This window comes from Crocodylus porosus, unplaced genomic scaffold, assembly GCF_001723895.1.
Source record: "Crocodylus porosus isolate Cpor-Errol unplaced genomic scaffold, CroPor_comp1, whole genome shotgun sequence".
NCBI classification, from domain to species: domain Eukaryota; kingdom Metazoa; phylum Chordata; order Crocodylia; family Crocodylidae; genus Crocodylus; species Crocodylus porosus.
This window is the reverse complement of record NW_017728936.1, coordinates 391,369-412,638: the sequence shown is the minus strand read 5'-3', so window position 1 is coordinate 412,638 and position 21,270 is coordinate 391,369. Positions and strand designations below refer to the sequence as shown.

The following is a 21,270-nucleotide window of genomic DNA, read 5'->3' as shown; positions in this document are numbered from 1 at the left end:
GTAACTCATGTTACCCTAAGGCATAGCCAACTCTGCACCTTAGTGTAACTCTTCTACATCTCTTTCCCCCCGCCCCCAGCTTCCTTCACTGGCCTGGATCAAACTCACTGAATCCCCAGATCCCCTCCCCACTTAATCCCCCTGTCCCCTTTGCTTACTTGTGGCTACCCATGCTGTCCATCCCAGAGAGCAGGCAGGGAAAGATCAACCTGTCTGCCCGGCTGCTGCCACTGCTGCTTCTGCTTTCTGGGCTGGGCTCAAACTGACTGCTCAAAACTTAAAACACTGAGTAACATTTGTGCAACTTGGTGTAAGGTATAACAAGACCCTTAGAGACATGAAGAAAATTGTACTTCAGCTGCTTGTGAGTGCTGGACACTGGTTTGTCATCAACTAAGAGTCTTCTTTTGCAGGGTTGTGACCTCTGTAGCTGGGCTTGGAGAGAGAGGAGAGGAGTAAAAAAGAAGCGTCTCCCCTCCCTGACAGAGCTGATTGTGGCCTGCAGGGGCTAGAGCTGCCCCTTATTGACTTTGTTCTCTTCCCAGGGCAATCAGTGTGGGGGTCCCAGTCCCCTCAGAGGGGGTGGTAGAGATTCCCATTGTGGAGAAGGAAGTGCAGAGCCATAAGGCCCACTATAAGGTAGGTGAACTTACCCCCAGTAGGGACCTCTCCTTTGTTTCCTTTGCTCTTAATGTGCAGAGGTATTTCTCTTAACCTACCCTCTCCCTCTGGTTCAGATGACACTGGCACCAAACTATCGCCTGTCTTCTGAGGAAGGAAAGCTGGTCAAAGTGCGGAAGAACCGAGCTGCTCAGCGTGCAGTGACCCGATACCGTGTTCTGGCTAGCTCTGCCTCTTGCTCCCTCCTGGAGCTCCAGCCGATCACAGGTAAGGCATATTGTGACCCATGGGAGGGAGGTTTAATGCTCAGAGCTTTCATTTGTTAGTCTTGTGAGCTTCCTTCACTGCCTCTGTGGAAGTAACTGTTATGAGAGGGACAACCATAGCCTGAAAGGAGGACCCAAGCTAACCCTGGGTGTGTCCAGGCATTCAGGACTTGGCAGAGCAGCCTATTAAATAAGATTGAAATAGATCTGAAAGGAGCATAGATTCATAGATATTTGGGTTCGAAGGGACCTTAGCGGATCATAGAGTTCAACCCCCTGCCCTGGGCAGAAAAGATCACTGGGGTCAGACAGCCCCAGCCAGGTATATGTCTAGCCTCCTCTTACAGACCCCCAAGGCAGGGGAGAGCACCACCTCCCTTGGAGCCCACTCCAGATTTTGGCAACCCTTACCGTAAAGTTCTTCCTTATGTCTAACCTAAATCTGCTCTCCATCAGTTTGTGGCTGTTGTTCTTAGTTACCCCAAGGAGTGCCCTGGTAAACAGCATCTCCTATTCCTTGCTGTTTGCCCCCTGGATAAATTTGTAAATGGCCACAAGATCACCTCTCAGCCTTCTCTTGCAGAGGTTGAAGAGATGCAGGGCCCTCAATCTCTCCTCATAGGGCTTTGCCTGTAGGCACCTAACCATATGAGTGGTCCTCTGAACCCTCTCGAGGTTGTCCACATCTCTCTTGAAGTGTGGCGCCCAAACTGGACACAGTACTCCAGCTGCGGCCTGACAAATGCCACATGAAGGGGAAGTATCACCTCCCTGGACCCGTTTGTCATGCACCTGCTAATGCATGATAAAATACGGTTAGCTTTACCGATCACGTCATCACATTGATAACTCATGTTCATCTTGGAGTTAACAGAGACTCCAAGATCCCTTTCTGCTGCTGTGCTGCTGAGAAGGTCCTCCCTCAGCCTGTAAGCGTGCTAGTGATTCCTTCTCCCTAGGTGCAGCACCTTGCATTTGTCGTTATTGAACTGCATACTGTTTTGTTCCGCCCACATTTCCAAGCGGTCCAGATCCACCTGGATTCATTCCCTACCCTCTGGTATGTTAACTTTACCCCATAATTTGGTATCATCTGCAAATTTGGACACAGTGCTTTCCATGCCCTCATCCAAGTCACTGATGAAGACATTGAACAGCGCTGGTCCAAGGACCACATCTTTCCAGGTCAATACTGACCAATCCACCACCACTCTCTGGGTGCGACCCCTAAGCCAATTTGACACCACCTGACCATGTAATCATCTACATCACAGTCACTCAGTTTATCTATAAGAATATAAAGAGATACCATATCAAAGGCCTTCTTAAAATCCAAGTAGATGATATCCACCTCGATTCCTGTGTCTAAGCATTTTGTGATCTGGTTGTAAAAAGAAACAAGGTTAATCGGTCAGGATCTACCTGCTGTGAATCTGTGGTGGTTGCCCTTTAGCATTGTTTTCCCCACTGGACTCCCACAAATGTGATCCTTAATAATTTTTTCAAAGGTTTTCCCAACGATAGAGGTGAGAGTAACTGGTCTATGCCCATGCTTTTGGAGACCAACTGTATGTCCAAGCTCCCTTTTGAGTGCTTGTTTGGTGCAGACCTTATTGGCTGCTGGAGTGAGCCCTGACAGGATTATCCAGTTGATACCTACTCACAATTTTGAGTTTTGGTTGGGTTTGGCAGACAGTCTGGGTGGGTAATGGACATGTTAAATCACAGCCTGGGTCTCATTTGCCTGAACATCTGTTTTTTCTGCCCCTTTCTCCCTTTCCTCCCACCTCTTGCTCATTCAGGAGTGAAGCACCAGCTTCGGGTTCATTTGGCGTATGGCCTGGGGTGTCCGGTCCTTGGGGATCATAAATACTCACACTGCAGCAAGCTGGCACCTCAGGTAAGGGGGGGCATAATGATGAAAAAAGGATTTGCAGCTGCTGGGCCTTGGGGGTGGGGGAGAGACAGTTGCAGGGCCTTGTGTTCCTTCTGCAACCCCAGCTCCCTAGAAAGACTCCCCACTCTGGTAGGAGCCATGTTGCTAATCTTGTCCTGGCAGTAAACCTTTGCCTGTATAGAGCTTGCTGCATCTAGCTCCTCCATACCAAGGAACCGGAGTTATCCAGTCAGCCTTCCAGCAGGTGAAAGCTGTTCTGAGTTTGAGGCTTTGAGTAGAACAGAGGCCAATGAGCTCAGTCCCAAATATCCTGCTGGATACTTTGTGTGGTCCAGTATCCAGATGACCTTGCAGGCACGATGTATCTGTGTCATAATAATGCTTCGCTCTATCCCTAAGAGGATGGGTTCCCTTCACACAAGGAAGATCCTGGGGTATCTCTCTGGGGGCTGCAGGCATCACCACCACTAGGAAGTCCCCAAAGCCTCTTTTCTTAAGCAAAAGGTGGAGGGGATATGCTAAAGAGGTATTGTGGGTGACCTCTGCACCCCACAGAGCTGGGGCATCTCACAAGGGTAAGTGGGCACCCCCCTGAGGATTCCAGAGCCTCTTTACCCAGGAAATGGGTGGGGGCTGCAAGCAGATCCTGTGGCCTCAGTCAACTCAAATTCTCAGATGCTTTGTTCTGTGTGAGGTGGACAGGAATGATAATGGGAGATCCTATTTTCTGCCTTATCCTGGCTTACAGACCATGCTGTTTGTCAGTGGGTCAGAGGGGTAACAATGTAGGGCTCCTAGGAAGCTTCCCTTAGGCAGGTATCTCGTAGGCCCTGGTGGTGCCTGGCAGCCTCTGGCCATTCTGTGTCTCTTGCACTTGCAGTTTGCATTGCTCACAGAGGTCTTGTTTTCTGTGGTCTTCAGTAGTGTGGTGGATGGGGAAGGGTGTAGGGCATCACCTAATATTTGAGCACTGCTGTCATCCATCTGTCTTTTGTGTAGAAGCTTCCTGAGGATGCCTTGAGGAGATTGGGATTGGAACAGGCAAAAGCACGTCACCTTCCCCTCCACCTGCATGCCCATGGGCTCACCCTGCCCTTGGGGACCAGAGGGGACAAGCAGATTGATTTGGTCTGCAAGCTCCCTGTTTTCTTTAAAAACTCAATAGAACGGCTGAAGCTGGAGGTCCCAGAATTCCAAGAGAAGTGAGACAAGGCTGCAGCTGTCTGTCTGTCCCTACAGCTGCCGTGGAGCCAGTTCTACGGAGTCTTGCTCCCCAGTTGCACAGGGCTACCTGCCTTGGAAGAAGCAATGTGAGGAGATCAGTGTTCTCTGCTGCTGAAGGAAAACAACGGGACAGCATGCATTTTGGTTTGCTTGGCTGATCTGAGGCTGTTCAGTTCCCCAAGGGAGGTTATTACTGAGCATCTGTGCAGACATGTTACTGGAGTCAGGAAGAACCCAGTAGTTTGCCATTAAGCAGCCAGCAGAGGTTTGACAGACACTGATCAGAGGAGTCCAAACCCAAGAAGTAAACTTCTTTCCAAACAGTAAATGATTTGGTCTCATTCTCAGCAGTGATGGTCTGCCAGGAGTCATTTAACATACAAAAAAGCCAAGTTGTGTGGGCCCTGGGGCTACCGGCAGCTGTGGTGTGAGCTGCCAGCAGCAGGAGGCACTAGCATGCCACATGTCACCTCTGGTCCATTTTTCAGTGCCTGTGTTGAGAAATCATATTTGGATTTCTACCGGGCAGGTAGCAAATTCTGCCTTGTGATTGAGTGGGCTGTTTTCCACTCCTTCTCAATGTTGGGGATCCCCTTTACCAGGGTGTGGAGAGACAGGGTTTTGGAGCTGTGGGGTAAAGTCATGGGTTTGTTGCCCTCTCCATTCTCTCACTCAATTCCATAGGGAACTGCAGGCTGGTATTAGCTTGATTCACACTATTAGAACTAGCACATAACTAGTGTCCACCCTGACTGAGGCTGGGACAGCACAGCCCTTCCAGACTGGTAACAAGAGCTCTGAATTGCTGATCAGGTAAGTTGTTGCCTTCTCTTGGGAACATGTCCTAGAGGCAGTTAGTCATGGGCCAGTCCCTGCCTGTGACACCAGCTCTTCATACTTGTGGGAGTCTGAACATGAAACCAAATGGTAAATGTGGCAGCAGTTTGGTTTTGCTTTGGCCAAGGGACTGCCCAGGGCCAGGACACTGCTTTGGACACTTCACCCACCCACGATGCCCTTGGATAGACATGCTGAAATTCCTGCTACTCTTCACATTGCCTCCAGGTTGGCAGGAGGCAATCTGGCTCCTGTGCTTGAATGAACCCAGCTTGTGTGTGATCTTTAGGCAGAAACTAATGTGCTGGAGAAATGTGAGACCCACTCAGTTCAGGCCAGCCAGGGATAGGGGCATGGGTGGTTCTCTGCAGTCATGTCCCTCCCCACCACTTTTGTCTCCTTTTTTTTCTTTGTGGCTTTCTTCCAAAGGGAGCTTAATTATGGTGCACCCTCTCCACTTCTAGCCTTCCCTCTAGCCTAGTGACATACCTGAGATTAGCTCCCCTGCTTCTGCTATTGCATGACATGCAGCTAAGTTCAAGTAGGGCTGTTACTTTGAGATGCTGTGTGGCTGTAGGGGGGATGTAGATCAGTTTGTGCCGGTCCAGGGTTCCCCTCTGATGTCTGGGTGAGAAGCAGCCTTCAGTGAAGAGCTTTCGCTGAAGCTTATCTCCCCTCACTCCACTGCCCCTTGCGCACACATACCCAGTTTAAAGGTGGGATGAGTGGGAAGACATTAAAAGCTGGCTGGCTAGGGAGGGCCAGGGATTGAGAGCACCCTGGGAAGGCTTTAACCTGTTACACTTCAGTGGTCTGTGGCTGGAATTCGCATGCTCTGCTTGACTAAGGAGGGCACTGCCCTTTCCAGCCTGGCCCCTACTTACTGCTTAAAATACTTGTCTATGGGCCAGACTGCAAGAAGTGCAGATCAATGGAAATTAAATGAAAATGGGTTCTAGGATCCTTCCTGCAGGGTTTAACATGGTCCTTTTGCAACAGTGCAAGCATCTGGCTGTCAGTAAAGGGGTCAGATGGCCACGGGGGTGAAGCACCCACCAGGGTAGTGTCACCAAGAAATGTCCCATGAGCTCAGCCATAGGCATTTCTACATCTGGGAAAGTGTGGCTCAGCTTGGCTGTAAGGATGGGGCAAGATCCTGCATGAACAGGTCTGCCTGGAAGGAGGCTGGTGCTTGGACAGGCCAGTGGAAAGGGTGTGGAGGAGAGCGAGTAGCTTGTCAGTGAGTTTGGTCAGGGGGAGTCAGGTGTGGGACACTGAATGTGGAGGGGATGGTAGGATCCCCACCTGTGCCCCTAAATCAAGCAACTGCTAATGGATGGGATGTGTTAAGATCCCTGGGCCATGGGAAGAAGAGTCACTGGCCAGGGCTTCTCCCCAGCTCCTGAAAAGAGGTAGGTGAGCTCCACGGGGTACTAAAGCAGTAGAGCTTCATTAACACCAAGCAGCGGGAGTTGTGATTTTTCCCTTCTGCCTGTCCTTAAGGGTGCTCAGCACTAGTATGCAGTGCAGGGATCTTATCTGAGCAGCTGTGTTCTTTCCCTCCTTTTGTCTTACCTGCATGTTTGAGTTTAACAGGGCTTCCAGCCAGCACTGGAGTCTGGGTTTGGCATGGTATGTGAAATGCCTCCCACACTTGCCTTGGGAACTAGTGCCTGACATGGAGTCAGGCAGTGGAAAGGACTCTGTCATGCCACCTTCAATATCCCACAGAACTGGGGAACCATTTGGCTGGAAATCCCCACTGGCAGTGAGGGTTGGGGGTTATTACTGCTGATGCCTCCTCCCTTGACAACAGGAGCTGGGACTGGGACTGCTGCTTGTCTGTTTATTATTGGAGGTGAAAATAGCCCAGCAGCCCAACGCCCCTCCAATGCAGCTTGAAATACATCCCTTTATGAGAGAGGGCAATAAAACCACGAGGAGTCAGCCCTTTGTGGGGATGCCTGTGGCTGGTGAGGAATGTCGTGAGCCCAACAATCACAGTGCTAACCTGTTGCTCCAGTTCTGCTTTTCTATTTTGAGGGGTGCTATTTGCGTGGTCCCTGGGAGAAAGGCCTCCTTTGTAATTATCAATATACTTAATGTACAGCCTGAGCTCATATTACAGTTGCCTGGTACATAATGTTCAGCAAATAAAGCTTTCAGCCCCACAAGACATTCTCAGATGGTGCTTAGACCGCTCGCATCAGCAGCATATTCTCCTCTGTTCCTGCTTGCTTGACCCACACTGAGGAGCCATGTCGATAGCACACACTGCTGCCGAGTACATGCTCTCTGATGCTCTGCTCCCAGATCCCAGCAGTTCCCAAGCCAGAGGCCTTCGTCTGGAATTACCGAGTGACCGCATTGTGAAGTTTGTTGCTGTGGGGCTGCCCCTGTTCCTTGTGTCCTTGGCTTTTGCTCAGGAGTTTTCCACCGGTAAGTCTCATGGCATAGTGTTGAGGTTGCAGTTAAATCTCTAAGGGGAAACAAGACACAGGACTGAGTCGGGGCTGTACACAGACTCCACTAGTTTCATTTGCACTCCTTTCCAGTGACTTTCACGTATGTCCTGATATCATAGAAGGTTCAAAGAGTGACAAGTAATGAGAACAGCCTGAGTTAGTGGAGGCGGGGGAAGTTTTAAAAAGGGAACCTGGGTCTGGGACTTGTGCAATCTCTGATTCTGTGTGTCAAGAGACCTAGATGACGCAGGCCATTCCCTACATGCCTACTGCAGGCTCCTTGCACTTGTGCCTTCCCATGGAACATGTTATTGGAGACAGATTGGGCCAGATGGGCCTGAGGTTTTATCCAACCTGGCAAATCTCGTGAATGACCTGGGATCCCCTTGGAGGCCATGTTGCCTGTTCATACAATGGGAGGGCTGAGAAAAGAATCACATTGCTGGTATGCGCATAAGCACAGAACGGGCCATCAGGACCCAAAACCCTTAGGATTTAGGGGGGAATCTGCTAACAGAGGGGAGAGGAGCCACTTTTAGCCAGGAATTACCAGAAGGACCCCGTTCACCAGAACTCTGACAAAAGCTGTGGTTGCTACCCTCTCCTTGGAGTTTCCAGGTCTTTGCTGATGTGATGGCATTGTATCTTGCTGGCTGGTCATCCAGGGTCAGGGAATTCCTCTCTCTCCTCTCCCTACCCTGACATTCCTGAGTGTTCTCGGAGGCTGTCTCTTTCCTGCATCCCCTAGGAGAGCCAGGCCAGCCAGGAGCTTTTGGATGGTGACAGTGCTTGAATTGACTCTTCTTTCCCTAATGCACAGGGCCTGGTCTGTGATCATGTTACACAAGGTGGCATTGATAACATAATTAGATCCATCTTAACCTCAAGCTAAACATGGACTCGGATGATGTTCTGCTTCCCCAGAGACTTTGGTTTGACTTCTTTGCTTTTAGCCTGTCCGTCAGGCCTTTCTCCCAGTGCCACATACCCTATGTCCTTCCCTGTATCAGCTCAGTGCTGCAAGAGCATTCAATAAAACTGAAACTCGTACAACCAAACCCAGAATGGATACATGAAAACTCCTTTTGACACAGTGGAAAAGCCTTCCACAGGGCCTTGCTGAGGCAAACAAGATTGAAATCAAAGTTGAACAAATCTAGTTATGCCAGGTGAGAGAGAGATGGTGTAGCCAAGAAGAAATATTCTCTGTGGGAATATTAGAGGTTAATTAATCATGATGATGGTTTGCACTGTTCTCTAGCACCCTGGGGTGCCTGGAGATCCCTTTAAAGGTGTGTGAGAGTGCCACACTGTCAACAGTGGTAGGTAGCAAACATGATTCACAAAATAAACCCAGAGATTTCAAATAGAAATTCATAGTTATGGTCTTTTCTGTTGCAAAGAACTCTGACAATTCCTCTATTTTTCTGTAGTCAGATAAAGAGTGAAAATTAAGAGCTGGCATTTTTCAAGGGGCGCCTCAAGTCTATCCAGTGATGTCTCAAAAGTCTAAAAAGGCTGAGAACCACTGCTCTAAAATGTGTGGTTCTGTAGAGAGAAAGAATAAAATGTTAGTTGGTCCACTGAAGTAAACCAGATTTTCAGTGTAGCTATAACATGTGAAAGAGAAATTGTGGGAGACATCCTGGAAGTCTCACACAGCCAGGAATACGAGGTTAAAAATGAGAGATGATATTTCAAAACATATGGTGCATCTGAAGTGAGGAAACTCTATTTTGGAGCTCAGTTTGATGGATAAAGCTGAATTCATCACTGATTGAAAGTTAGTAGTTGCCTAGAGACCAGTGGCATGACCAGATTATATTCAGTCTGGGCAAATACAGGACTGCCTCAGCCAGTTATATAATCTGCAGTGCTTTGAAAAGGCTAATGCCTGAATGGTGAGGAGAAAAGATGAATGAAAATATGGTATATTTTTAACCAAAATAATTTTATTAGCTGGCCCTAAATCCACAATTCCACAATTGAGGTGGCAAGTAGACATAAAGCAGGTTTATATAACAAATGGAAATGGGGGAACTAAATCACAAGCAACATAAAGTATATTGATATAATGAGAGATGATGATGGGAGGCCGGGGGGAGGAGGAAATGGTTGGGAAGACTCGGGACAGTTATGAATCCTTAAGGCTATTTGGAATGAAAATCAACCCTAGCCATGACATACAGCCCTCATTGGATGGAAATGGTAAAATTGTTAATGACAATGCAAAACAAGGGGTGGGCTCTTCAGTTAACATGTCTGTGCTTATTTGACAAGAGGGAGAATGCTATGCTCCTGTTACCTGAGTGCAGTAAAGTACTCTTCAGGTCACCAGTAACCAAGGGGCATCTTAAAGAACAGGATGCATCTAGGGAGAAGGGGTCCAGGCCAGACCTACAGGATGGGGAGCTGTATCCTGGACAGCAGGGACTGAGAAGGATTATGAGATCACAGTAGTCAAACTACCGAATGTGAGCTCTGAGAGTGAGTCTGTTAAAAAGGTGGATGCATTCTTTGGCTGCACGAACTGGGTCTATTGCATAAAAGAAGAGAGGGGTTTTACTTCTGCTCATGCCACTGGTAAGGCCAATCCTAGGCCACCATTCCCAGTCTGTCTGCAGAGGTGAACAGATTGGAGAAGGTACAGGCAAGCACAGAAGTGATTCAGGGGCTATGGGGAATGCCTTGTAGAGAGGTACTTGGGGTGTTCAATCTGGTTAGACTGGCAAAAGTAATGTTGGGAGGTGATTAGCAGCAATGCCTAAGTTGCTTCAATTTGGGGACAAGCCCAACGGACCCTTCAAGTCTAGCAAAGAATGGCGGCATGGGAGCTGAATGCAGGCAGATTTGAATGGGATTAGAGCATAGTTTTCTAGCATGGAGAGTGATGACCCACCAGAGGAGGGTCCAAATCATCGGAGGAGAGGTGGATTCTCCATTTCCAGATGTCTTCAAAACCACTGTGGAAGATGCTCGTCACACCCATGTTACCAGGCTCAGTACTGTATGTGGGTAACCAGGGGACCTTTCATGGGTTGGGGACATGGTTTGGGCTAGATGATGGGAGAGCCTCTCCTGGCTCTAAGCTCTGTGAGGCAAAGCTGCAACCCTCCTGCTGTAGCCAGCTGACCTCTCATTATGGAGCAGGGCACGCTCCTCTCCAAACAGCTATTTGCGTCTGTGATCTCAGTTTGAGGTTTGTGGCTTGGAGCAACTGGGAGCTGGGGTGTGCCCAGGCAGAGGACAGCACATGTTTGGATTGGCTTGCTCAGTCTGCTAGAACAGCCAGAGGTTCCCTACAGTTACTGGTCTCTTGCATGGAGAGTAGGATGCCCTTACTGACCAACTTCCTGGCCTTCTGTAGCCTTTTCACAGCTGTGCAAGGTGGTGCTGCCAGAATGAGTCTCCAGGGCTGGGATCCTTTAAAACTCTATTAACAGAGCTGGCCCCAGGACTTTGGGGAACACTGGACAGGTTACTCTGTAGGCTTCCCTGAACCAAAATTGTGATCTGGTGCATGGTGACAGCTGCTGGAGTCTGCCTGGCAGGTGCTAAGCCAGCAGCTGCACTTGGCTTTGTCAGCAAATGCTGGCCTGGCAGCCACCTCATGGGGAATGCTGCATGAGAGGCACAGCTGGGAGCTCCACTCTGCTCAGCCCCTCTAGCTAATAGGCTTGCAGCTGGAAGGGGAAGGAGGGAGCTGATGGAAGCAGGGTGTGTGTTGACTGCCTTCCACCTGGAAAGTCATGGGCCTGTCCTAGGGCTGCTGGAAACATCTTCATGCAGAGCAGCTGTGGGATTAGGTAGCAGGGCCAGGGAAGAGTAGCAGTATAGGGTTCCTCTGTCTGAGAATCTCTGGGCTGTGAGCAATCATATGTGTTCCAGGCTCCAAGATCAGCTGCTTCTCTCCCACCAATTTCACGGGGAAGCAGTCTGCCTATGTGGATACATCCTGCTGGGATTCCTTGACCCACCTCGAATTTGACGCTGCTGGAAATGCTATTGCCAAATCCCTGTGGACTCTCAAGGTATCGGGGCTGTTGGGCTGGGCCAGCTCTGTATTCAAGGGGCATTCACAGACTCCCAAGCGCATGTAACACCACCCTTGCATGCTAAGAGCTACCTCATCCTTGTTCTTTACCCAGGCCTTCCCATATTCTCTGCTGGTTATCGCAGTGGTCATGTACCTGCCATACCTGCTTTGGCGGTATGCTGCAGCTCCGGCGCTGAACTGTGACATGCTCTTCATCATTGATGAGCTGGACAAGTCCTACAACCGCTCTATCCGCCTGGTGCAGCACATGGTGAAGGTGCGGGAGGCCAGCCCAGAGCCTGGGCTCTTCTGGAAGGAGTTTGAGAGGCGAGTGGATGGGCAGGGCCTCCTTGCGGCCACCCTTTTTCTGTGATCTCCTTCTTTCCCTAGCATCTTCTTTCAAGAGGTGTGGGGGGCGGAGGTGTCCTGAGCCGGGCAGGGCCATCTAGGCCCTCTGAGCACCCTGAATGAGAGATGTAGGACTGTGGCATGTTTTGTTCAATCCAAGTGACAATTCCAGGTCTGCCATTCTGATGACCCCCACTCCCCAGGGCTGCCATTGGTCCTGGTTTATACCACACTGTCCTGTTTTTAAACCCTTTGTCCCCTGTCCCTTTCTCAGTGAGGAAGGACTGTCACTAGTCCTCACGATGCTATGGGCTGTGCCCAGCCAGGAGATGGGTTCCAGCCAGCTAGGGTGAGAGGTGGTGGCTCCACCCCTTGCTGCTGATTTGGCCAGGGAACTGAGTGGCCCCACCTCTCATCACTGATTGGCTGAGGCAGAGGCCCCACCCCTCACCACAGATTGGCTGAGGGGGCTGCCCCTCAGCAAGGGCTGTCCGGTATTCTGGAGGTGCTTTAGTGGCCCCCCTGCCCCAGCCCCTCAGCTGGGGCCAGAGGGACCCTCCATGCTGATCTCCAGCTGGAGTTTCCTGCCTGGGGGAGGGACCCTCGCACCACAGTTCTCAGCACTCAGCCAGCCTCGTGCTGTCTCCCGCTCCCGTGCAGCTGTGCTTCCAGGCCCTTTCCTTGCCTGGGCTGCCCTTAGGCTCTCTAGGCAGGCGGGCACCTCAGTGCGCCGGCTGGAGCTGGGCTGTTTCCCTGGTGATGTGCATGGGGGAACACTGTGGCCCCCACTCTTCCCCTCTGCCGGTAGCAAGGGGGGCTGGGGTGGATTCCCTCTTGCACGCAGGACAGGAGATCTGTGGCTGGAGGCCCTGTCTCTGCAGGGCTTTCTGCTTAGATCTGGTCCCAGAGACATTTCTTCAGCATTTGCCATCTCATCCTGTTTACAGCCTGGGATGTGCTCAGTTTGCGCCACACAGAGGTGGGTGTGAGCCTATGAACTGTAAAGGTGCAGGTCACATCCACCAGTCACTGCCCATTCCCATGTCAATGCCTCCTGTTGCCTCCTATCCTCTCACCATTGCCCCAGCTGGGGCTCTGGCCTCACAGCATGATGGTGCTTTCCAGGCTGTGTGGATCCCGGGACGCTGCACTCTGATAACGAGGTGCTGAGGTGGTGTGATGTTACTGTGAGACGGGCTCTCATGAGGAAGGAGCCTTGTGCTGAGTGGAGTGCAAAGCTCAGTCAAGCCTAGGAAGCCCGTACGCAGGAAAGACTCCCATTTAATGTCAGGGGGATTTGGGGCCTCTGCGTATCTCCTCAGCACTGAATCTCCTGACCATGCTGCCCCAGGCCAGCCCTGCTGGGCTGGTTCCCATTCAGTTCGTTATTGAGTGAGCTTTATCCAGCACATTGGATCACTGGGGTGTAGCAAGGGCACTGCCTGCGGCTGGGCAGGGAACGAAGCCGGGCTGGGGTACAGGTATGGTACTGCCTCTTGGCTTCACGTGCAGTTCCACAGGCACCCTCAGCACCCCGTTGTGCCTCTGTGCTTGAGGCAGGGTCATGAGGGAGTCTTCCACCTAACACCCTGATGCCAGGCTCTGATTCAAGAGCTAAATCCTAGACTTGGATAGGATAGGGCTAGGTCTTGGTTGTGGACTTCAAGTGCCAACCCCTTGGCTGCTGACACTGGGATCCAGCCCTGACCGCTCACTGTCTCCCCAGGGCTCGCAAGGAGAGATACTTTGAGTTCCCACTGCTGGAGCGGTATCTGGCCTGCAAGCAGCACTCGCATCACCTGGTGTGCACCTACCTGCTGCGGAACCTGCTGCTGCTGCTGCTCCTCACTGCTGCCTGCCTCTACCTGGGTTTCCTCCATGTCACAGGCGTCTTCCAAGATGAGTTCAGCTGCTCCATAAAGACCGGGCTTCTGCAGGATGAGCCCCACATCCCCGACTTGATCCCCTGCAAGCTGGTGTTCTTCTCTGTCTTCCAGATCATTAGCGTCCTGACAGGTGGGGTGTACATCCTGCTGATGCCTGTTGTCATCTACAATGTCCTGCAGCTATGCCAGTGGGACAAGCGTTTCCTGTCCATTTATGAGATGCTGCCGGCCTTTGACCTCCTGAGCAGAAAGATGTTGACCTGTCCCATCAATGACCTGAACATCATTCTCCTCTTCCTCCGAGCTAACATCTCAGAGCTCAAATCCTTCAGCCGGCTGAGTGTGGTATGCACCCTGCGGGAAACCACCTCCAACAAGCAGCACATTGACACCGTGGTGGACTTTATGACCCTCTTGGCTGGCCTGGAGATATCCAAGCCTAAATACCAGGCTTGCACAGGAGAGGCTGATGGAGATGCACCTCTAACGCAGAACGAGGTCTTGGGTAAGAGCAACTGTGGTGCCTGGAGAGCTTCTTCTTTCCCTCTCTGTTGCTTCAAATCAGCAGCTGAAGGAAAGGATGGAGATATATGTGGATGGCCAATGACAACCAAACACCAAGGCACTGGGAAAGTGCTGTCCTTTCCTTAGCAGAGTCTTAGAACTTAGAGAAGCACAGGTCTTATTTGCCACTTTGGCCATGGCAGCCTGCAAGAGGCTCCATGGCTTCCTCTGGGAGAAACTATTCTACAGCCAAATGATCTGATTATTTCTTGATAGGCCTCTTCCATTTTCCTTGCATTCATCCCACTCCTCCCACTTTCCCACTTCTTCCTTCCAAGTACCTGTTGGTAAGACTGGAAGGGTAGGTAATGCTGACCACTGGGACAATGGGTTCAGTTTTCTTTCTCCGTACTTAGAATTGCTCCTGCATTGCAGCAGTTGATTTGGAGATCACGAGCACTCCAGGCAGAGATGTGTGGGGCCCAGGTTCCACTGTGGGGGGGGTCTCTGGGCACAACCATGATACCAATGTTTGTGAGATTACAACTCCAGGTAAACGTAAAATCCAATCTGCTCCTAAACTCTCTGATTGGTTGACTTCTGGAGCCAGAAGGTTTTGGCAAACCTGCAGCTTGCTTTTTTTTTTTTTTAAAGGAAATTTTGTCATGTTCCAAGTCAAATCAGCCAGATCAATTCCAAATCTGCGAGTCATACAAGAACCAAATGTGGCCCTACTACCAGCAGACATCCTCCAGCCCTTGCCCAGGGCTTCAGATGCTTCCAAATCCTTTGGCGGGCATTCTCCATTGCAGGCCCAAGCCCAGAAGCTTGGGGTTTGGATGCCCCTGAGTTTTCCTTGACCTCAGCCATATGCTACAGGAGCAAGCTAGGGAGGAGTCTCCCATTTCCATAAAGTCAGCATGTAGCCAAGATCCTCCCACTGGAAGCTGGAAGCTAACTACGAGGCTGTCGTAGGGAGTCCTTGCCGCAAGCAGACAAGGGTGCAACCCTTCGCTACGCAAGGCCATTGCATTACCTTGGTCAGGATTCTTCCCTTACCACCATCATGGTCATAGTATTTCCCCTGTCAGGTATTGATCTCTGTGTGCAAAACCTCAGCTGCCTAGGACACCTGCAAAGCCAAAGGAAAACTCCTGTAGCCTAGGGCTATTCATGCCTTGCAGCGTGTGCCCCACCTGGGTCTGCCTGGTCTCCCCAGCCCTGGAGTACTCTCCTCTCTTGCTCTGGCCTCCTAGATTTTCCTTTGTAGCTGCAAAGAATCTTAAAGTTTTACTGTGCTTCATAAGCCCTGGCCCCCCCGTGGGCAGGGACAACAATGGGGAAGGGCTGTGGGCGGGAACGGCCTCCCCCTTGACGTAGATGCGAGCACTGAGGGGAGGCAGCAAACCTTTCTTGGTTGCTGGATGCTTCATGGGATTATGCATGTGGGTGAGGGTTGCCATGGTTACAGCTGAACAAGCTTCACTGAGACATCTGAGAGCTGGCAGCTGAAAGCCCTGGCTGGTGCAGGGTCAGGGAGCAGGGCCCAGCACTGTGGCTCAGATGCTTGATCCTGTGCACACCACACACCGAGCAGAGCTGTCTAACTTCACTGCGACTTAAGGCTGGCTGCACCTGGTGCCGGACTGCTGCCTGTATGCTGCAGGAGACATGCCCCCACAGGACAGGCAATGCCCTGCTGTGCAGCAGTGGGGGAGGTGGCTGTAGGGGCTGGCAGGCCGCCATTAGGTGCCTCAGGTGACTGCTCTAAGAGCCTGTCCATCCCGCCTCTGACAATACAGGCCTGGGAGCCAGGACACTTGGGTTCTCTTCCCAACTCTGCTAATAGCTCTGTGATGCCCTGTCCATTCCTGTGCTTCAGACTCGCCTTCTGTAAAAGCAGGACATGGTCTGTACCCCACGTAAGCTGCCTGTGGTCGCTATCTGAAAGGATTAATAAAGCAGGAGCTGGCAAAGCCAGTTTCTCAGTCTCCCTCCTATGAACTCTGATCCCTGCAGGCTGGATTGTCCCAGAGACCTGTGGAGGGGAGGCACTTCCAAAGCACTTGGCCCTGCTGTCCCTCACCTGCATGCAGCCCATAGAGCACAGAAGAGCCAGACCAGTGGCTTTCACTTCAGCCATTTTAGGTGCTGGCACCATGTGTGCAGCTGGCAGTGGATGTACCTTCCCAGCATGGTGGCAACTTAGGCTTTTCCTTCCAAGGCATCCAGCATCATGTACTCAGCCAGGTTGTAAACAGTTCAGCCCTGTGTTGGGTTGGGGTAAATGCTGTGGGGCCCCAGGACTCGGCCCCTAGGCTCATGCTGCCCTGCCATGCACATCTCACCTGCCCTAAACCAAGGGAGATGCATTTGTTGCTCTCAAACCATATAGGAGCCAAAACAGCTGTTGGCATGGTGACAGGGATGCTGATACACAACCACAGTGTTCAGCGAGTATAACATTCAAGGGCCGTGTCTCAACCTCAGCCAGCTCTGGCAGTGCAGGAGTTAGTCATGGGGGTGGAAGGGTGAAGGCAGCGAGTATCACCTGCTTGGTCCAGTCTAGCACGGCCGAGGGCACATGGACTCTTAAGTTATGGGGCTGGAGCTGGCTTTGTTGGTCAGATGCTGCTTGCCCTGCCTGCCTTGGAGACCTGAGGTGAAGAGCCTCTGCTTGGCCCATCCACAAGGGCCTTACTGTCTGGAAAGACCCAAAGACCCAGACCTGATCTCTGATTCTGCTTTCTGCTTATCAGGACTCAGGGCAGCATTACAGGAGCTTTGCTGGGCTGACAGCAGGAGCACCTGCTTCTCCCTCTTTTCCTCCCCCCCTTACTCCTCATCCCAGCTGCCCCCTCCCACCTGCTCCATTACAGGTTCCTAGAGCACCTTGCAGGGTGCTGAGAGTCCTCAGCCTCCATGAGGGCACAAGGTCTTCATCCTCTCCAGGCCTGGGCCCTGTTATGCTCTCGGGAACATGCAACTCACATGCTTACAGACATGCTGCTTTAGTGGTGCCATCACATCCCCCAGATGAAGGGAGGAGCAGTTCCAATACTACCCAGATTCACTGGTGACTTTCTATCTTCTCTTCCCCACCTAGAAATGAAGTCCATATTGGAAGCTAAAGGAAATGCTGGTCCCAAAGCCCTAGCAGCTCTGCCTGATGGCAGGAGCTAGATGGAGCCTCAACAGCAAAGGGGAGATTTCCATGGAATGAAGAGAAGTTGTTCTGGCAGCTGAGCATTATAACCAGTGACTAATCCCCAGGCAGATGCAAGCCAGTGGCCCATAGCCTGGCACTGATGAGACACAGGGCTGTGCTCCCTCTGCAGACATTACTGTGCCTGAACCTGACATCTCCTCAGTCTTTGTCTAAAGCATCTTTCAGCTTCCATTAAACCTGTTTTATCCAGGCTGTTGCTGCTCTCCCTGCATTCCCTGGGGTGCTGGTGGGAGGGCAGTTTGGCCTGATTTTATGTAGTGGCTGGTTCTAGAGCTGCTCCTGATTTGCACCATCACGAGTGAGAACAGGATCCAGCCCGGGACACTGGGAAAGAGTTGGACCTGTTATTGCTGCTCCTGCTCCTGTGGATTCCCCTGGCAGAAGCAGGCAAGGTTGAAGGATGGCATCATGCTATACTCACCCAAAGGCCCAGCAGTGGGTGGCTGTTCCCACTGGGATGATGCTCACCTAATCTGCTTCTACTGTGGATGTCCAAGCTTTTGCACCCACCAGACCAAGCAGCTGGGCTGAGGACTGTTGCTCTCAGGAGGAGGGGAGAGAGAAGGGAGGTGGCTCACCAGCAGCAGCTAGGAGCAGACCAGGTCTGGTGGGTAGTGCTGACCTAAGCTTTGCTGCCTGGGAGCTCAGCTTCTTTCTGTCAGGTGACCTTGCTGTAGTGTCAGGGATTCCCAGGCTGCCATGAAGGGCCCAGCGCCTTGCCATGCCCCAGATGATGCACAGGGCTGAAGGCGGCCAGTGTGGGAGCGCTAGGGAGCAGAGCGAGTCTTTTACTCCATCCTGCCTGGGATGCAGGTGTTTTGCTCTGAGCTTCAGGGAACCCCTCCATGCTCAGAGTTCCCAGCCTGGAGCCCTTCCTGGCGGTAGGTGCCCATTGCCTCTCTCGAGAGCTGCAGGAGGAGGGGCTGGTGTCTCCCACCTCGTAACTCAGCTTCCCCATGATGCAGGAGACCGTGGTTTCAGTTTTCTTCTTCCTGAGGAAGTTCAAATCCCTGTCTCCCATCTCCCTGGGAAGTGTCCCAGCCTTCCCTGCCCAGCTGTGGCTGCACAGGGGTAGGTGAGAAGCATCTTCACCCCTTCTCTGAAAGCTCTTCTACAGTAAGGACTAATTAAAGGTTTGTTGGCCCAGTCAGAGAACACAGAAGTGTGATTCTGGCCTAGCGGTTCCTGTCCATGATCTGTGCTTTAGAAAAAATGTCAGTGTAGCCCAGGTGTACTCAGGTATATACTCCCCTTTTCCAATTGAAGGGAATTGTTAGCTGGCAGGTGTGCCTGGGGGAAACTGCAGACCACTCAGTTTCCTCCATCCCTCCAAACCCAGCCAGGACAGTCAGGGACTTAACTATATACAAATTTATTTACATTAACATATCACAAGGAAAAGAAACTTGGATATAAACATACCTATCTAAACAAATAACATAAACAATACCCTCTGGGTAAATGCTATACGACCTTATACACCAGTGCTTCAGATCCAGGTAAGTAAGTATCTGATCTGAAACACCTAAACCCTAAAATAAACATAGATAGGCCACAGATAAACTATAGATAAGTATAGGTGAACAATAAATAAGCCACAAAAATAAAATAAACAGGTGAAATAATAGCAAAAGGGGGTCCCAGCAGAGTCTTAGGACTCTACTCATCTACTAGTTTACAAACATGAGAGTTCAAAAAATATAAGGCACAACATCACACCACTTATGGCACAAGAACCTCAAAGATAAACTTAATCCCAAGGGGAAACCCCAATGCCCTTGGGCTTTTTCCCAAGCCCTTCAAGGAGGCTGGCAACTTCAGGGGGGCCCTTCCAGTGGGACCTTCACTTTCAAGAGCCCTTAACTAACCAGGGGGGACTCCCCCTCCCTTGTGGGAATCCTTTTTCCCTGCAACTCACAACTCCCAGGCCTGGAGGATGGTCCTCGTCCTCTGCACCAAGCTGCTCTCTCGCCTGCAATGGGCTTTGGAGCAGGGGTCACTGTCCCCTGCCTTGTAGATCCTGGGGAGAGGCAGGTGCTGAGCTACTCACACTGTCAGTGGTAAGTCACTTGGCACACATGCAGATGCAGAGCTTGAACTGCCTGGAGCACTTCAGGCACAAAGTGGAGGCACAGACCAGTACTGGGGAGAGGGTGCCAGGCAGAGCAAGGTCTCTGAGAAACACAATTCTAGATTTGGGTGACGCATAGAAACTAGTTAAGATTTGGACATTTAGGATTTAGATCCAAAAAAGGACTTGTGTACTGACAGGGATGGTGCCGCAATGCCTAAATCCTAGGTGCTGGGACCCCCAGGCTCCCTGTATGGTACAGCAGGAGCTGGGCAGACAGGACATCCAAACAGGACAACACTTCCTGGAGCTGACTGAGGGGAAAACCCTGAAGACACAAATGACTGCAAACTCCTTACCTTGAACTGGAGGCATCAGCTGCCCATGTCAGGGCTGAGAGAAGGACTTCTTGTATGTGGGCTCCCTAAGCCAGAACTGTCTTCTGAGTGTAGGCACCTGCTTCCCAATTCAGTGCACAGGTTTCCTGGTTTCTCTCACAGCCTGACTGGAAGAGGTACTGCCACCCACAGCTGATATCTAGCCAGTTGTCCACCTTCCTGCATTTGTGTTTTTGATAATTTCTTCTGGATTTTTGGAGTGCATTTTAACAGTCCTTGAAGCAACATGACAGCGACTACTGTGGCAGGTTAGCATGCTATGTCTTGTTGACATGCAACAAGGTTGACTGTGTTGTTTTAGGCAGAAGGCAGGGAAACTCCCTCCCCCCGCAAAGCCCATTCCAGTGACCGTGGGGTAAATATTCCTGATTCTAAATGTGGTGACTGATCTTCTCCTCAGCAGAGGGGCGAGCATCTTCATTTGTTCTAAGTACCAGCAGAAGCATCAACAACACCCCCAGTTACAACTCCAGCCTTGGCTACAGCTAACTTCTAATGCTTCTGAGGAAGGTGAATCAAAATGTGCCATTCGTAGCTACAGGAGAAGAATAAAATATCCTTCCTGGACACACGTGGTGACCTGCAAAGCCCAGAAGTCTGGAATAATCCAATATCCTCCACTCTGGGTGCATCTACACATTCATTAATGAGCCATAGTTATAGCACATTGGTGCTACTGCTCAGTAGCTAGCACATGTTTTCTACTGCACATTAGTACATTAGCATGGGTTTTGCCTGCCACACTAATGTGCAGTAGAATTAGTCTACTGCACTTGTAGCGCCTTGTGTAGATGTGTTCTCTGTACTGCAACCTGGGACCACAAACACAAATCCACCCATCACACACCTCAACTGGAAAGAAAGAATTTCCCTGTCTTCCTATCCCTTCCAGAAACTTGTTCCATCTCTTTTATCATGTTTCATAACCAAGCTAATTGTGGAGCTCTGCTTCATTCTTCTGATGTCGACCATGGTCCACCCCAATATCTGATGCATATATGAGGTTCTCCTAGGCTTCCAATTGGAAAACCCTGTAAAGTGAAAAGGAATATTTGACAGGGATAACCAAATACCAGCTGAGGTTAACATGGGCAACTGGTGCCACTTAAGTCAGGGGGGCACAGCAAACAGTCCCTCCGTGGCCAATCTTGCCAAACAAAGGGGGGTGCCCCACAGCCAATCTCGCTCCCGGAAGTGGCCGTGGTGCTTCATCCAGCACTCCCCAGCCAGCACTCCCACCCTGCCCATTGCCTAAGCAGGGAGCATGGCCTATCAGGGGGTGCACCAGCGCTCAGGGGCACCCCTTGTGCGTTGCCACTGGAGATTAATGAGCATAATGATATCAAGTGTATAAATAACAATTTCTATAGTTACTTGCATGGGTGACTGGTGCCTCCTGAGACTGGGGGCACAGAGTTTGTGGGTGGCAGCATTGGCAGCAGGGTGGTGAGTGGTGACTGCTCACAGAAGCTGGCAGTGGTGGTGACA

General features: G+C 51.0%; 2 protein-coding genes across 2 annotated transcripts; both read left to right on the top strand.

The window, feature by feature from the left end:
* The first annotated feature begins 529 nt into the window (after nt 1-529).
* Nucleotides 530-4,359, top strand: LOC109317967 (RNA pseudouridylate synthase domain-containing protein 4-like). The gene is made up of 4 exons (XM_019546936.1): nt 530-639; nt 738-888; nt 2,690-2,787; nt 3,784-4,359. The coding sequence occupies exons 2-4, from the start codon at nt 738-740 to the stop codon at nt 3,988-3,990; spliced, it is 456 nt and encodes a 151-aa protein (XP_019402481.1). The 5' UTR covers nt 530-639; the 3' UTR covers nt 3,991-4,359.
* A 409-nt stretch (nt 4,360-4,768) lies between these two features.
* Nucleotides 4,769-17,504, top strand: PANX3 (pannexin 3). Its single transcript, XM_019546935.1, has 5 exons — nt 4,769-7,284; nt 11,199-11,341; nt 11,459-11,673; nt 13,421-14,085; nt 17,191-17,504. Exons 1-5 carry the CDS (start codon nt 7,104-7,106, stop codon nt 17,265-17,267), a joined length of 1,281 nt encoding a protein of 426 aa, XP_019402480.1. The 5' UTR covers nt 4,769-7,103; the 3' UTR covers nt 17,268-17,504.
* The last annotated feature ends 3,766 nt before the right edge of the window (nt 17,505-21,270 follow it).